The 17,992-nt window shown below is 44.1% G+C and overlaps 1 protein-coding gene and 1 long non-coding RNA gene across 8 annotated transcripts; both read right to left on the reverse strand.

Moving 5' to 3' along the window:
* Positions 1–754: 754 nt before the first annotated feature.
* LOC120403524 lies at positions 755–2,148 on the reverse strand. The gene is made up of 2 exons (XR_005597568.1): positions 2,017–2,148; positions 755–811 (listed from the first exon to the last, which is right to left on the reverse strand). It is a non-coding gene; the product is annotated as an uncharacterized LOC120403524 (long non-coding RNA).
* A 3,091-nt stretch (positions 2,149–5,239) lies between these two features.
* Positions 5,240–15,247, reverse strand: C4H1orf116 (chromosome 4 C1orf116 homolog). 7 transcript variants are annotated; one of them, XM_039533134.1, is made up of 6 exons: positions 15,057–15,247; positions 14,860–14,880; positions 12,842–12,901; positions 10,486–10,637; positions 8,137–8,314; positions 5,240–7,559 (listed from the first exon to the last, which is right to left on the reverse strand). In XM_039533134.1, the coding sequence occupies exons 4-6, from the start codon at positions 10,576–10,578 to the stop codon at positions 6,169–6,171; spliced, it is 1,662 nt and encodes a 553-aa protein (XP_039389068.1). In that variant the 5' UTR covers positions 10,579–10,637; positions 12,842–12,901; positions 14,860–14,880; positions 15,057–15,247; the 3' UTR covers positions 5,240–6,168. The 7 variants fall into 7 exon arrangements, with proteins under 7 accessions (XP_039389068.1, XP_039389066.1, XP_039389070.1 ...); XM_039533132.1 differs by lacking the exon at positions 14,860–14,880; XM_039533136.1 differs by lacking the exon at positions 12,842–12,901.
* Between the last annotated feature and the right edge of the window lie 2,745 nt (positions 15,248–17,992).

Raw genomic sequence — 17,992 nt, forward strand, 5'->3', positions numbered from 1 at the left:
TTGGTTATCAGCATGATTTTGAAACAGAGGCACCGTTCCAAAATGATCTTGGATAAAGGAAAGATCTTAGGTGCAAAATGTTCAGTCTAATCTAACTCCCGGGGGATATTATGGCATCATATCTGTCATGCAGTGTGGTGAAGTATCGGTTAAGTTTCCAGAGAAAGATTGCACGTCCAAAGTTTACACTACTATGCTGACACTTGAGTGCAGAGATGCCCATTTACAACAGCTGTGGATCTGGCCCATAAACTGAAAGGGAACTGCATAAAGTAAAAGCATGACAGCTTAACACCAACATAAGGGGTGCCCCAGCTTCTCCTCTGCACTAACTCTAGCTGTCTGTGCCGTCAACGGTCTAAATTAGATCCCGATTCTTATCATGGGTGGATGGCTGTGAGTGTTCTGTACATCCAGCCTGGCAGCAGCTGCTACCTCTATCCTTCAAACAAAGTAGGGCAACACAGAGGCCAGTTTATTTTATAGAGTCACTAGCAACCAAATTATTTATCCCCACAAGTCATCCTGTTCCCACTGTGCCAGTGCTTCCAGAGCTGGGGCATTGGAACAATGGTCACATATTCTTGCATGGTGCCACCTGGAGTTAAGCCCTCGCATGTAATCTGTGTTGATAAGTGAATTCTTCTTTAACAGGGAGAGTAGAGCTGAGCCACTCCGGTGATGTTACTTCAACAGCCAGGAAGGGCTCCCCAGGACCAATCTGCCCCCTCTACTTCTAGTTTGATCCAGTGTGACTCCTCCAGAACAGAACACGTGGCGTCAGACCAGCATGGCTGGGTGCGATCTGTTCCTAGGAGGGGCATGAGGAGGACAGGGGTGGGGTGGGACTGATGTGAATACAGGGTTTAGAAAAACAGACCACATCCTCCCTTGATCCCTGCTCAGGATGAGCCCAGAGGCATGTCCCCAAGCCAAGATCACCAGGCAGTTTAGGAGGTTGCATTGTGGGTCTCCAATACAAATAACTTGTCACCTGACCCACTTGTAGTAGGAAAATGGAATCCAGGGACTAAACTCAGCCCTGTACTGGCGCAGGGACTGAGAAAGGGATGGGCCAGTTCAGCAGGTTAAAGCAGTCTTAATTTGTGCCACGACCCCTACGAGCCTTGTAACCGCTGGAGAATAGCTGCCCCAGCCCTACCACTTAGAATCCGTGCCTGCCTCCAATCTGCATCTGACACAGAGGGCTACAAACAGGAGGCTCAGTGGCTGCTTTGCAGCCCCTGTGGACCAACACATCACAAGGCAACAGCAATGTGGACCCCTAGACTTGCTAGGCCTGGAATGGGCCCATAGTAGGTCTGACTCCAGGATCAATATTCAGTAGCAGGATTTTCACACTGGCAAAAGAGCTTTAGGAAAATTCACAAGCTCCTCCAGTGGGATATAGTATGTCTGCAGGATATTTCATAGTGGGCAAACCAGAAGGGTTTCCAGCTAGGCACTGTTCAGTATAACGCACCTGCCTCATTTCCTCTCAATGGTGTGTGGGTTTGGATTAATGCTGACCAGCCCACAGCTAATTAAGATAATAGCTTACCTGCAAACAAACTACTGCTTATGAAAACAAAGTTTACCAAGCATCTTTCTCTGACATTGTTTGGATTCTTTCCAAGGGGTGGTACTTTTCATTTATTCATATTATTTTGTTTGCTTTCTTTTTGTGGAGGGTTTTTAAAGGGGTAGGGAGCTGGACCCGTTGGTGGGGTTTGCAGGAAAACCGCTTTTAAAAGAAAGATGGTCCCAATTCAAAATCCTAGCTCCTAATTCCCCCCCACCCCCACCCAACACACACACACACTTTGGAGTGATTAGAAATCTTGCTCTCAATATTGTAGCCTGCACCCTTCACTAGGTTTTTAAAACACCATGGCCCAGCTGTTTACCAATATTTAAGCATGTTCTAACCAGCAGTGCATGGTCTGTGACTTAAGGCCCTAAGTATCAATGCCTACATACCTTTGAAAAATCTGGACCTATTTGCATTATACTGACCTTAAAAGGAATGTTGATTGCTTAATTTCACTGCCAGGTTAGCTGTCTTATCTCTGGCCTGTGACTTTCGGTAAATATTGCACGCAGTTGACAGTTGACGTAGGTAGTGGTAGGCTGCATGACTTTTAGCTGTTAAATGTCCTGCTGGGAATAAGGACACTTGATTTATTCACCCAATTGAATCTTAAAAATGCAAAAACGTGAGAACAAGACTTCCCTTTGAGCAAACTGAACAGAACTGCACTATGCTGGTGCACACCACACCCACAAACACCGGATGAGATGATATTTGGCTGGTCATTTTTTTTTTTGTTTTTTTTTTTTTTTAGAAGGAGAGGGCACCACCCCCAGCAGGACTCCTACTGGACAAATTTTTGCAAAAGTGGTCATGGATTGTGAGTGCCCAACTGTGCTGCCTTTTTGCCTGATTTTTTTCAGGTGAAGCCAATAGACATGCAGGTCCGAAAATCAAGGAAAAAAGGACCAAAATGAAAAAGGAGAAAAGGGGCCATACAATTTAATTCCTTTTCAACAAGAATAGCATGGGCAAAGCAAACAAAGCATATGGTAAAATGAGATGAGATACTCTTGCTATCTGTACCTTTTTGGTTCTTCTAGTTCAATACTTTTAATAAATTCATTAATTACACTTAGACTGAGGCGTAAACTCATACAAGAAAGTATGATTGGCAGAACAGAACAGAGGTTGAGAATGGCTAAAAAAAAAAAAAGCAGAGCCTGGGTGAAACAGAACAAGATGAAGTTTTTTTTAGGGAGGCAGGGGGCTGAAAAAAAAAAGCAGAGAGAGAAAAGCGTTGTTTGTTGGAGGAGAGAGGACATAGGCAAAATGTCTGTCTGCAGCACACAACAACAAAGCATCTGTGGGTGGCTGAAAGGACACAGGAAATGATATGCACATTGAAGACAAGGATGTGGTATCTGGTATAGAGGGGCATGCAGGCCTCATTCCAGCTATCTTCTACTCTAGGGACTCTTTAACATTGCATTTCTGGCACTGGTAAGGTCACTCATCAGTTACTATGGGAGATGCAATTTTCCCTCCAATGAATGTGGCTGCCTAAGGCTCTGGGAAGAGCTTCTCAGGCTTACAAGTGTTCACATTACAGCAGCGGAAGATCCCAGGAAGCCTAAGGGGATCAGTGTGACAGGTACAGCTTATGACTTTCAGCTCTGAGAGGAAATGTGTATTAGCCTCAGGGGCTTGAAGAGTAGTCTGACACCTGTTTACCATGCTCTCCCTGTACCACACTTCTTGGGGGAGGGGGAGGATAGCAAGGGAAAGCCAGAAGTAGAGTAAATACCCCTTTTACATCTGGGAGGTGGAGTCTCAAATTCCCATAACTTGAACACCATGATAGAAGGATGCTTTTTATGTAATAAAGTTGAAATATCCATTGATGGTATCAGCTTGACAATCGGAAGCAATTTTTTTTTAATTGCTGCTACAACCATTTCTGTTTAGTTCTTTTACAGTGAGTTGCAATGTTCTGTACAAAAAGCCAAGCAACAGCAATTGGAAGAGCTTACAATAAATAGAGGCAAGCCCTAGGAACATACAGACACTGGCTAGATACTGCAAGATATCAGAGCGAACCCTTCAGGGAAAGATAACAAACTAACTCAAGGCTGACAAGGGGAGAAAAATCTTCCCCCGGTGACATCATTAAAATGTGGAATAGTCTTCCAAGGAATTGGTTGGCACTAATGAGTTAGAGGAGTGGATGGGAACTCCTGGGTTAAAGTCCAGCTCCCTCCTATTGCAGGCAACCTCCTCAGACAGTCCAGACTGGTCCTCCTAAATAAAAAAAAATAAGTGTACAGAGTCATGTTCAATCCTGAATTGGTAAGGGGAGCAGGCAGGGCCCACCAGCTTTTTAAAGGGTCTCATCTCTATGCCACAGTACCTGGATCTTGCGACTCTAATAATGTGGGCTATGCATGACTGCTGTCATGGCTCAAAAGTTGTCTAAGGTCCTGAGCTCCAGATTTTTTTTTAAGTTTCTGGGCTCCTACGCTGAGCACAGAAGTTAATCAGAGTTAAAATGGTGATGCACTATATAACCAGAGAATTTAGTTTAGTTGTGTAGAATAAAGTGACCAGTAACTGAAGAAGAGCTGGGGGAGGGGGGAATCTGCAGCTGTCTTTTTGTTGAAATTTCACCTCCACTTTCTAGGAGCAGGAAACTTAAAGGAGGCGTGGCATAGCATCCCGCCACTGGCCAGTCACCTCACAGGAGAATGTGGGTTCTGACAGGTCCCTACCTGTGCTCCTGTCAGTACCTAGAGTCAGTTTGGAGAGGCAGGCATTGCTCTCGGCTCAACTGTGACATTGTGTAACACACGTTTCCTCTCTCTAGCACAAAGGTCATCTGAGTGCAACACAAACACACGGTTCTGATCGTACAAAAGGGTTTGCGCTGTAGAGTGGAGATCTGAAAGTCCTAAACTGTAGTTGTCATGCTCACCAACTCAGGCCTCTCAGGATTTTCTGTAGCACTGATGTGATCACCCAGAAGCATGAGCAACTCCTCTAACCTCAGGCAGCTACATCCACTGAAGGGAAAATATTGTCTTCCATAATAACTGATGTATAACCATATGGGACATAGCATCCTGCCAGCAATGTGCCCAATGATTAAAGAGTTGACTATGTTGCTCCTGGATACATGCATCATTGCAAGTTTTGCCAAGTCGGGGCAAGGCTTCATTGCTCAGGCTCATTGCTCATGAATAGATCCAATTAACCTATACAATTTAAAAAGTCTATTGTATGTGATGAACTTGGAGAGGAGGCCAAGCCCATAGCAGAGAAAGATTTAGCCTTAGTGGTAGCTACCACTTCTCTAGAGTCTAATGTGCTAGACTAACTAACTGACCATATCAAGGTCAGTTCAGAAGTTGAATCAAGTTTTGCTCTGGCTACCATCCAATGCAACCCTGCTTACTTTAGTGGGTTGCACTTAGTATCACAGCAAGACCAGTAACTGTTGTCATATTATAGAAATGGAAGTAAATATCACATTAAAATAGTGCAACTTTTCAGGTTCTGCCGCTCAAGTGCAGAGGGAACAGTTTCCTTATTGGTTCACTGCTCCAGGTTGAGAAGATATTTAAGAATAAAACGTGTGCTTCCCACTCTCCCAAACACTTTACTGTTGAAACATACTGTCTTTTAAAGAGGAAATCCACAAATATACAGTCGTCATTTGGCCATTTAAAATAGTTTATTACCAAAATAAAAAACCTCTAAGATAAAAGGTGCATAACATAAAAGCTGATGACAAGGCATCAGTAGTTTGCTCATACAGCTGGATATAATAAGCCAGATGTCAGATAAGAGTTCATGAAAGCAACCAACAACAAAAATCAACTTCTACTCACTTGTATTTTTCCTCATATTGAGCAGCAGTTCTGAATCGGATACCTATACAAGTTCTTTGCCAGTCATCTTTCAAGCAGAGAAGCATCAGGCACACTTACTCCTCACTGCTATCCAGGCAAAAATATCCAGGTCCTGATCACACTGGTATTTGCATATGCATCGCTCCCCTTGGCTTCAGGAGGTACGTGCATGTGCCCAATGTGATGATCAGGTCCCAGAAAGCTTTGAATAAATGTTTTATATTAATAAGAAACACACCCCTACCTGAGCCAAATCCTGCCATCCTGTCTTTCCCAGATTGGCTCCCCCCACCCCACCCCACCCAGCCACCACATGCCAGGAGTTCATGATTTGCAAACAGTGAACATTTAGGGGAGCAAATGCAATAAAACATTTAGGGGAATGTTCCTACCCATATACTTATTCCCATTACATATAAATAATTATATACACTATATACATGTGATGTCTATTTAGCATGATGCTTTGAATAATTCTAATGGCCGTATTGATTCAGGCCTGCCCTCCTGAAGCCCTGGAGGGGTAGAAATCAAACTGTGAAGACGCTCATTTTTCATACTGCCAGTTCAGAGTGTGCAGAATTAATCTAAGTGTGCCTAGAACCCTGTTACAAGACTTTGCTGTATTCACCCACACAGTTTGTCCCATTTTGCTTAAGAGGAAGGACAGAAGTTCCTGTATTCATAGCATAAAAACCATAAGTGAATTTGCACAAAGTGTTTGATTGTTTATTCCTTCAGTAGGCCAAGTTTTTTCAGAGCCTCCCGCCGGTTTTCATCTGTAGCTCCTTTAGGGGTGATTTTTACACTGACACAAGTAGGCCGGGGAAACTTCAGCAACGGGTAAGATTTGCGATTTTCACTTTTCCCCAGCTCCTCGTTATCAGTTTTGGATGCTTTGAGTTCGATAAAGTCTTCCCTTGTGCCGAGGGAAGCTGGGCGTGTTCGGTTATTCCTGATAACACTGGGAGCTGCCATCTTAAGGGCTGATGTTTTGCCAAGTGAGCCGCTGTCCATGTTCTGGTCCATGCTGCTCAGACCTATGCCTGAACGCTCCAAGGAGTTGGATTTGATTGTCTGTCTCAAGCCAGGAGCAGTGCTCTCTGCTGGATTTAAACCTGAAGCATGTTGGTGGTCAGGTTTCCCATTCACAGGATCATCCGTTCCATCATCACTGTTTAAGTTATCCCTACTACCAGCCCTAGGAATGAGGACAGGGTTTGGTTTGGGAGCAGTAGGTGGTCTGACAACATGGACTTTAGATTCCCTTCCTTTATCATGTAGGAGTCCCAACTTCTCCAACGCCTCCCACCTGGCCCTTTCCTGCTTTTCCACGGAAGAGTCACTGGTGTTGGATTTGTGCTTGGGTGAAGATGGAGAAGGCACTTTTCTATTGTGATTGGGGTCTACGAGTGGTGCTGGGCTGATTTTGCTAGGTTTCAGGATAATATTTGGTGGCAGTTTTCTTGGCTTTGGGGCTGTGGGAGGCCCTAGCTTGATGTTTGAATCCAGAGAAGCTTCTTTTGAGGGTGATTTCTCTTGGTTGCCTTGAAGATCAGGGGCTCTCTCTCTTCCCTTCTCATAATGTTTCTTTTCCTCTTTCAGTGGCAGCCTTGCATTCTCTGGAGCAGAATGCTGTGATGCAACTTCAGCTTCATTCCCCATTGCTTCCTCAGCTTTCCCCTTTGTCTCCGAATTATTAGGTAGTAGCAGCTCATCTTCACTGCCATTGCCAGGCCCCTTGCTTCTGGGATCCTGGAAGGGTTCAGGGGGGCGGATAATTACAGACTCCAAGTCTGATGGCTTCATCTGAGTACTCATGCTGGGCTGGTGATTTGACATGTCCTCAACCCCCCTTTTCTTGGGCATCTTCCATGAAGACTTCCCTGGTTCTTGAGCTGTTCGACTTGGACCATCGGGGAGGTCAGCTGCTTTGCTGACAGAAACCCTGGTGGTTGTTTGTGCACTTCCTGCATTCACACTCCTTGGAAGACTGCGGTAGCCTGAGCTTGTAACCCCCACTGGAGCAGAACTTGAGAGAAGAGATCCATGTTTATCACCCTTTTGTTCTACTTCATGTCGCTGACCAAAACTTTCAGTGGGAGACCCACTGTCCAAATCTAGACAAAAAAAATAAGTGCTAAGTATGCAGCTATATGCAGAGCAGTGCATCAAGACCACCCACTAGTTACATACAGAACTAATCTTTTTAAATGGGGCTGCCAATGGAACAGAGCCAAGATACCCAACTTAAGACTTACTGGGGCATGTTAGCAATAGGGAGGCGAATACATTTTCTTATTGCAAAGATAGTAAGTTTGCAGTTAGTGACATGCACATTGCCGGATGAGTCCTAGAGATTAACATTCAATATTTTCTAGTGTCAACAGCATATAGATATTTTGTCCTACAGTTTTGCAGACTAGCTGTTTACCTTTACCAGGACAACCAGCAGGCTCTTCTCCAAGGGTAACCTACACTGGGTGCATTGGAGAGAGATAAACCTTTAGTCGCTTCTCCCTACCCTAGCACAGATTTTTCTAGTCAATTGCGCACTACCAGGTGTTTACTGTGTGAGGGAAGCTGGAACAATGTTCTGTCCCCCCACTAAGATTTCCTGCATCACAGGGCTTTCAGTCCTGGCCACAGTCCAGGCCCTGAGTTCTCTGGGGTTCAGAACACAAGTTTTAACCTTACTTTTTGGAACAACGTCTCTCTTCGGCCATGTCCTGGGGAGCTTAGAACGTTCAGCATAATCGATCTCATCAGCAGAAACCCCACTGTCTGCTTCCGTATCCAGAGAATCAATAGTTTCTTCTAGGAACATCAAACATTCCTTTTCCTCCACAGATAAGTAGTCATAGCTGTTATCGCTCTTTAAAAAACAAAAACAAACCACAAATGGGGAAATTAGGCATAATGCTACTTACAATAGTATTTATAGTTTAAATGAAGCCAAGGACAGCTCTCTCCTGCAGGATCTAACTGTTGAATATCCAGAAACTGCCAGTCCGCCTAGTGACAACTCAGCCACTCACCACCAGAAGCACTACTTAAGGGCAACCTCATTTGGCAGTATAATCAAACTGCCTCTGAGGATTTGGCATTCCCAATCAAGCAGTTAGACTCATGCCCCTGGCAGCAGCCACTCAGTTTCCTTTGAAGCTAATCCCGTAGCCATTTGGCTGGTTAGTTGTACTCTGGACAGGCCACATTTGTATGGATCAGCCATATTGAGTTTTGGAAACTTGGCTAAGCATCCAGAAATTCAGGTCTTAGGAGTGTGATGGCTTCTCTCCATGCTCTGTAACACCCCCCCCCCCACCTCCTTTTAAACAAGCACTATAGGATCTGGCTCAGTTATCACTGGACTGTAAGCAACTCTTCTTCCGTGTCACATCAAGCCTTAGTGTCAGGGCCAATGTAAGATGCTATTCGACTCTGTAATGCATTGTTAGAGGCCTATAAAATTGAAGGCATGAAAGGGAAAAACTGCATTAGGCATGACACACAAACCTCCACCTTGGAAAAAACTCCCTTATTTTAGAAAAAGGCATCAAGTGGATCTGGTATCATAGAGCAACTAGTTTGCCCATCCCTATTAGTTATAAACAGGTCTATTTCTGGTGTGCAGTAGCATGGAGGGCCTGTTCAGTACAGAACTGCAGTGACTTCATTGCAATCAGGGGCGGCTCTAGCCATTTCGTGGGGGGCACTCTGGCGGTCGCCGGTCCCGCGGCTCCGGTGGACGTCCCGAAGGCATGCCTGCGGATGCTCCACCGAAGCCGCGGGACCAGCGGACCCTCCGCAGGCACGTCTGCGGGAGGTCCACTGGAGCCACCTGCCGCCCTCCCAGCGACTGGCAGAGCGCCCCCCGCGGCATGCCGCCCCAAGCATGCGCTTGGTGTGCTGGGGCCTGGAGCCGCCCCTGATTGCAATATGCTCCAAGTCCAAGAGGAGTAATTAGTCTCCCTAATCCTGGAATGTGTTTGATACAAACTAGCCCTAATGGATGGGTGCAAATGCATGATTTTCACCATCTAATGGGCCAAATTCATCACTGGTTTCATTACTGACTTAGTTGGAATTAAATCAAAGTGGAGTGTGGTTTAATACACGTCTCCTTTAGATTAACTTGGCGTCAATTTGTTATAGTTAGTCACACTTTGGTCCCTCTCATGAGATCTAGCCTGCTAGACTCCTCCTACCCAATGAACAGAGTGTGTGGGCCCTGACACAACCCAGTCTGGATTCAAGGCTCTAGCAATTCAGAAGAGGCAAAATGATAGTCCCCACTGGCCAAGCCATTCTGAGCTACACAAAGCTCAGCACATTGGCTGTATCTGAGTTTGCCAACCTGCACACCAGTTGGGAGCAGGTGATCAGCTTGTTCTGTAAACTTAAGTTTACCACTGATAGATCTCTCACTACACACTTCCATCGTATGGCCATCTGGGAGCTCCATAACATACAGATCTTAAAGCAATACCACCACAGCTCAACTGCCAAGTGTTAAGATTGCTGTGGAGCCAGAGAAGGAGTTTGGCATCACAATTCAGCTGTATTGATTCATGCCTGTGGCGATGAGTCTTTTATAGGACTGTGCTTCACTCCCTTTGCTTAGGCTAAGAGATCGCCTGTGTTTGTGCTGCACAATGGTTTGATTCCCTCTGGTATAATCCAGCAGAGTCAATGAAAAAACGGAGGAGTCAGGTGGCACCTTAGACTAAGATTTATTTGGGCATAAGCTTTCGTGGGTCAAAACAACAAAAACCCCCACTTCAGATGCATGGAGTGAAAAAACTTAACTCTTTGGGGCAGGAACTATCCTTTTGTTCCATGTTTATACAGTAACTAATACAATGGGGTCCTGATCCAGGACAGGGGCTTCTTCATACTACTCCAGTACAAATACATATTTAAAAAAAAAAAAAAAAAACCCCAACACCAGAGCACTTTCTGCCTACCTAGAATCCCTCCTTCAGAACTTACAGGGCCACCCAGCTGCTAGCCATGGAGAATAAAGGTTACTTAATGTTTACTTACAAATTCAGAGTGGCTTGAGTTAGTGCTGACCATGCTGTCACAACTGCCAGAATCTTGACCAGCTGTCCCTAGCCACAAATCCTCTTTCGGCATATCACAAATCACTGGGGCAAGAACTTCCAGGAGCAGGTGTAGAGTAGTTCCAACTCAAGCTGCAGAAAGAGCATGACGTGTTAAGTGTTGTATTAGTTATGCCTGGAACTCGCTTGCAGTTGCACCAATTCAGACACATCAGCTATATTAGCATTCAATTCTAAGGAAGCAATGAGGACTTCAGATCTGTTTGATTTGGCCATCCTTCTGTTCTGAAAGACTGTTCACAAGTTAGTGACTTAAAAACAAAAAATAGAAGTCACCTGGAAGACTCGAGGGCTCAATAGATGCCACCAACAGGCCACCAATTCAAATCAAGCCCATTTTTGGTAGTGATCACAAGCTATCACTATCCACTGACAGTCTAGGGGTCTCTGCAACATGAGTAAGGTAGTGATTAACGGGCAAGGGAAAAGAAAGCCAGAGAGCGAAAGCAATGCCATGGTTAGTTCTCAGCTCCGCTAGGCTCAGTCCACGTGCTAGGATGGGATGAAGCAATTTCTGAAATTGTGCTGACCACTTTGTCCTTGTCTCCACTTGCTGTTTGAACATTTTTCAGTGCTGGTTCAACTGCATTCATTGGCAGAAGAGGGTAAAACTTGTAGCATAGACAAGACTGGGAAAAAAAAACATAGCCAAGGTATTTTGGAGAGTTTAGCAGGTGAGGCTAAATCTTACCAGCCTGCTAACTGAACTAGCTAGCACATTGCTTTGCCATGAGCTTCCTCTTTGCAAGGTGCTGTTTTCTTCCACCCAACACCTCTAAATGATGCAAGTTTGTCAGCTGCCACAGGGAGAGGTGCTTGTTTACCTAAGTCATGAGTTTAGGTGGGTGTGTTCATGGCATAGCCTGTGTGAAGAAGAGCACCTCACAGAGGTTCCTTGTTCTCACTGTAATGCCAAGAGGAAAGGGTCTTGCTTCAGACAGTGCTAGATTGCTAAGGGTCTCTGTGAAACTGGATTAGGAGGCCCAGATAAACTGTAGTAACTCATTTAACGGGACTGTGGGTGCAGTGAGAGCTTTGATTTTTTTTTAAAATTCAGAGACATATGCAGATGTACTTTTTTCCTTGAATCAGTGAAATTCCAGTTATGTACGAAACATTGAACTCCTCTTTCATCCTAGGATTTAAAGCACTGTGCAGAGTGGGAATAAATTATCCCCATTTTCCCACATAAAGGATCAGAGGCTAAGCAACTTGCCCAAGTCCCACAGCAAGGCAGTAGCAGAGCTGAGAATGGAACACTAGTTTCTCTCCCTACTCTAGCAACTAGACCATGCTGCCTTGTGACCACACTGTCACAAACTCCATAATTAAATCTGTGACCAGCCCCGCATCATAAAGCTTATTGCCAACCCCACCCTCTACACATTCTAAGTCATCCAGCCACTGATCAATATCGTTCCCGCCCGTCATGGGCAACTGGTCTTGAGACTAAAATCAGATCTCAAACCCACATTTGTTAGGACCATGACAGTCAATGTGGTACAAATATTGCCTATTTTGTGAATAATTGTATGACAAGCCCTCAAAGTCCAACATGCCAAAATGACCGCTGCAGAGACATTGTCACAGGTAATAGAAATAGCTAGGAAATTGTAACTGATGGATGCACAGCCCATATGCAATGGCTGCTTTTCTAGAGGTCACTTCTTCCCCTGATACCAGCAGGTATTTGAATGTTTCTAGGCTAATATGTTTAAGATAGAGGCTAAACTCAAGTGTATTGTTATCAGTAATTAGCTCCCAAGAGACTTTCAGCTCCTTACACCTGGTGGCAAGTTCAGACGAGTGGGTTGTTTTAAACATGTTGCTTTTAGACAAGTTTGTATGTACAGTATCCAGTGACAACGCTTTATGGAGGCAGAGAAAAAACTAAGCATTTCAGCAAGAGTGAAGATATGAAGTTTGAAATGGAGGTCAAATGTTGAGAGGGCCTTTCCTAGGCTTAACACTAGAATGCATTGCTAAGGATTTAGGGGGATGTGATTAACTCAGGTTAACAAAGGCTAAAAGTTTAGCTTAAAAAAGGTGTAGTTATTTATAGTAATAAAATCTGAGACATGAAGTATTAACATTCTGAAACACAGCTCAGTGATACTGCATATTTTTTTAAAAAAAAGTGATACTTATTTTCCAGATGCATGCTGCCTATTCTTCAGAGAGAGGAGAAGGGCAGGGTCACAAATACTTAATCCACTAAAAACACTGCCGGTATTACCCATCAGAAGGAAACGCAAAGCAATTCTTTGTAGTGTTACCTGGTGTGGCCTTCAGCAATGTGGCAGCTGGCTTCTTTTAACAGCATCAGGAAGCCACATCTAGTAATACAGGATTAGTCAGACTGAGACTGCTGTATGCATGGAGGGATCATATCTCCTACGGTGTGTATTGGAATTTATTCTCTATCTTTATTCAGGAAATAAATTCTCAATTTAATGTTTGATAAAGTAAGTATTATTTGAAATAAAATACCACCCTTTGGTCTAGGATAGCAGGTAGTGTTTACAGCCAGCTGTCCAACAGTTTGGCAGTAGGAGGACCAGGTTGAGTGTAAGGGACCCTAGGACATTACGAGATCTAGGACTTAGTAATGCTAACAATGCAAGAAGCCAGATGCTAACATTAGTTTTAATGAGACCCACAAGTTTGCTTCAGTGGTACTTGTAACTTCTTCATTAGTTCCCCACCCATAAACATTTAGGAGTGAATTGGTGTTTGTGGGAAGTCAAAGTCTTACACCTACTTGTGTGATGGCTGAAACCTGAAGTGGCTAGTTCAAGCCAGCTTTCTGTTTACAATTATTTGTCATCCACACAACAGAAACAATGCCCTGTGACCAGTTACACATCACAAACAACAAAATACAGGCTCTCCAAATTTGAGCACAAGAGTTTAGGTTCTATATAAAGAGGTAGAAGTCACTCTTTGTGAAGAGACCTAAATTCATCTAATTATTAGGAACAAAAAGTTCACCTGGATCTGTATCACAGCCTCAAATGTGGCATTTACAAAAATATACAACCAACCACCATGCAGAGTTGCATGATTACTGCACACTGTCTCATTTGTTCTTTATGGAAAAGCTGGGGAAGAAAAGCATTCTGAACTACCAAGACACACACGCACACACACTTACGGGGTAGATCAAAGGTGCCAAAAATGGAAAGAACAATAATTTGAGTTTACCTTCTAGGTTCTCTCCCCCTCTACTCCTGATCTTACATCATGAACTTCAACCCACTATAGCTGGTCAAAAAGTGACAAGAAAAATTGAGTGAAGTTTTTCCCCTTTTGCAAGGTTCAAAACAGTTATTAAAAAAACCTTTCCCATTTACCAAAAAAAAAAAAAAAAAAAAAGCCAGCAAACTATATTTCAGTAACCATTTTGATTTTTAAAAACTATGAGAAACTAAATTTCAACAATACTCAGCTGTTCTACTTTTTTGTTTGAGAAAAAAAAAGCCATTTTTCCAACAAGAATCAAGTTTAACCAAAAAACCCCAAACAAATCAATGCAGTTAGCTGCATTGCTATGACTGCTCTTCAGAGCTTTGACCAGCAATCATCACTGGGCTAGGCAACACTTAATTCTGTGTATCAAGGCAGCTTTTAATGCAGCTACTAACACAAGGATTAGTAACACAGCTATTTGAGCAACACATTTGTGAAGCTTTTTTTGGCTAGGGCAGAACAAGTACACAAAAACATGCACTTTACACACAGGTGCAAAGAGGCAAAATCCTGTTCAACAGGCCACTTCCACAGGCACAAAAAAGTTTAACTAAAATTCTTGGCAGCTAACATTGCAACTCCTTGTAGTTCTACAACAGGATCAGAGGTATCAAGGCTCAAGCTGAAAGAAGATGGGCGCTACTGTCACACCAGTTCCTCTTGGTTACATAAACAGATTTAATTGATACGTTTTTCTTGTTAACTTTTAACTAGCATGGGAAACTGTATTAAGAACACCACATTCTTCTAAATCAGAAGAAATTAAAGACACCCCCTAAACTACTGATCATAAAACCATTTTAATTTTTAGGGTCTAGAAGCTAAAGACCCAGAGTAAAATCCTGATTTAGAGTCCATGGGATTTACATTCCACCCTTGTGAGTTTGATCTCCCACTCTCACCAGCCTTCTCCCTAGAAACCAGGCAAAGTAAACTATTACTTGTCACTCATTAGAAGCTTTTAATTTCTGTCACCAAAGCTGGTTACAGAGGAACCTTTCCCCAGCACTAATAAGGAAGCAGTGAGAAATCTAGAAAGCTTTACCTGAAATATGGTCCTCAGCCCCTGCAGAGCAGGCAGATTGCAGCAGCAGCAGCAGATATTGAAATGGCAGGGAGGAAATCTGAGTAAGACTCAAAAGCTCTTTCCCAAACTTCTATTCCACTGCACTCCTCCCCAACTGTCCCAGAATCCCTCCACTTTATGTTAAACAAATATAGCTCAGTTAGAGATTAACTCACCTTAACTAGAAGGGAGCGAAGGATCAAAAGTCTCTGTTTCTCTAAGCAAAGAAAGGAAACCCCTCCTATTCTGTTCTGCTTATGACCTATCACTGACTTACCTGGACAGGTATGCCTCACCCACCCTGCTGATGACTGCCACCCAATCACAAATCCTCCTCCCAACTTCTCACTCCAGCTGTTCTCAAAAGTAAGGAGGGAGGGAGGGGCTTGATGTGGGGTGGGGTGGAAGTCTTCTTCACCAATCAAAGCTCTTGGCCTCACACCATGACAGCCAATGAGATCAGAGGGTGGGGTACACTTTGTGGCAGCTGGAGAGGGGCTGAGTGAAGCAAAAAGGGCTCTGATAGTCAGTTGAGGGAAGTCTAAACAGACAGGTGAACAAATGTAAGTTAAACTGATTTCTCAACTGTCACGAGAAGCTTCTTCACTGTTCCTAAGTGGGGCCATTCTCTCCCTTTTCCTTTGTCAATGGCTTAGTGCAACTGAGGTGTGCAGACTGGCTAACTCAGGATGCTTTAGTCCTCTGTCCACAGAACAGGTACAGGGGGGGCAAGCTCCCCATCTCTTGATGCTAACAAAATGCCTCTTCCTTGGACCTAAGGAGGTCAGTTGCAGGGTGATGTAATCCTTTCAGAATGTTGATACTTTGCATGTCTAGAGCAACTTTCATCCGAGGGAAAGTGCTTTATGACCATTCCCTAATTATTCCTGGGAGAAAGGTACTAGCATCACTCTTTTATAGCTGGAGAAAATGAGGTAAAGTGACTCCGTGGTAGAGCTAGGAAAAGAACTCTGAAGTCCTGACTCCTTGGCTTTTTGCCCCTTGGCTTTTGTGAATAGACCCATTGCTTTCCAACCTTTGCTGAGACTGAAGAGGCATGCCAGTTGCTGGGGTGTTTTTTATTGTAAGATCACCTGTCCTCTCTCAGCTAGACTGAGACAACCAACTCACTTCTTACATGTCACTGAGCAACCCTTTCATTTCTGCTTGCCCCCATCCCTCTAACTTCCTGCCTCTGTCTTAAACATTTTAAATAGGGCTCGCAGGAGACACCTTAATCTGGTATCCTGTTCTTCTGCATATTTAGTGACGTTTGGAGGAGTCAAACTCGTAGCCTTGATCAAAATGTGTGTGTACGTAATAATTAGCTCTCTTATGAGGTGTCTAGTAGTGTGTGGCAGTGAATATATTAGTTCTCAGCAAGTTTATTCTCTTACGTGGTTAAGTAGCTTAGATTTTACAGCTCAGTGCAGAAGAGCTTTAATAGGATGATTTTTTTCCCCTCAGCTATAAAAATGTGCATTGCTAGTGAAACAAGCTTGTGTCTGGGTATCACTAAAGAGAAGACTGAGGGGGGATTTGATAGCTGCTTTCAACTACCTGAAGGGCGGGGGGATCCAAAGAGGATGGAGCTCCGCTGTTCTCAGTGGTAACAGATGACAGAACAAGGAGTAATGGTCTCAAGTTGCAGTGGGGGAGGTTTAGGTTGGATATTAGGGAAAACTTTTTCTCTGAGTGTGGTTAAGCACTGGAATGGGTTACCTAGGGAGGTGGTGGAATCTCCTTCCTTAGAGGTTTTTAAGGTCAATCTTGACAAAGCCCTGGCTGGGATGATTTAGTTGGGGATTGGTCCTGCTTTGAGCAGGGGATTGGACTAGATGACCTCCTGAGGTCCCTTCCAACCCAGATATTCTATGAAAGGCTTCCCAGACTGGACCACCCCTACAAATATCTCAATCATCTGCATCTCCATTAACAGTCTTTGTAGCAAACCTAGCACCCACAGCAATGAGTTCATGCAATATGCGTTCCTGCTTCCTGACTGTTTTGTGAACCTCGACACCAATCAAGCAGGGGAAACTTTTCCCTCAGCCATATAAGCAACTGATTGCTCTTAGACAATAGCACCTTTCTCTCAAGCTATTGTAACAGCTGCTTTCAGCTGCTGCTGGAGTCAAGCAACTCAGGCTGGTAATGCCACTGAAATCAGTGACTTTAATTTGACCTTGTGTATTGACCCTGCCATGTGCCTTCAACTCCCAGTGACTGCAGCAGGAACAGGATTAGAGTCTGAGGGTCTGATTCTGCCAACTCTTGCTCATATGAGTAGCCCTAACCTCAGTGGTGTCACTGCTGTTGAGTAACAGCTACTCACATGCATAAGGGCTTGCAGACTCAAGTCTAAGTGCAAGCCATTCATTAACAAAACTCCCGAGTGTAACTTGCAACTGTTACGTCAAGGGGGACCTTGGCCCAGTGGGAATTCACAGGCAAAGCGCATGCAGGATTGAGGCCCAGTGTTAGCCCTGGCATAGTGCATACCGAGAGTTAGTGTTTTATTTTTGTAGGAGAGGAAACAAGAGTAAGTGTGAGTACACACACCTTCCATCATGATTCTGCCGTTTTCATTAGCACTTGCCCCAGACTGCAAAAGGGGGGAAAAAAACTATTTACAAATGCCATTAAAGCACTCTCGCAGCACCCACAGATGGTGATGAGCATGGAAATATTTTTCCTAACAAGGAAGATCTGAATGTTGAGCCATAGGTCCTGTGCAAAGCTCAATCCTCCTGGCTCCATCCACCCATGATACTCTCTCTATTTCCAAGGGTTTCACTCCCTCTCCTGCCCGAACACCTTCCACGTATCATTCAAAGCCACTTGTCATCTGAAGTGAAAAGGCATCTCCTTTGGTAGCATCTTCATCTCCCCGAACAAGCATGTCACCTCTGCAGTCTGTCTCCATTAGGCAGATAGAGTCCAGATATTATTTTCAGATTGAAGCATCCCTTGAATCACTCAGCTGATTCTGTGCTGTGCAGAAGGAGCTGTTAAAAGAATAAGAAATGACTTGTCCTTTTGTGCTTCCCTGACTTTAGGATCTGAGGCTACTATTAAAGTTACACCCCATCTGGTGGGTGAGCAGTGTGGG

The sequence above is a fragment of the Mauremys reevesii genome, linkage group 4 (genome assembly GCF_016161935.1).
Source record: "Mauremys reevesii isolate NIE-2019 linkage group 4, ASM1616193v1, whole genome shotgun sequence".
Lineage (NCBI taxonomy): Eukaryota > Metazoa > Chordata > Testudines > Geoemydidae > Mauremys > Mauremys reevesii.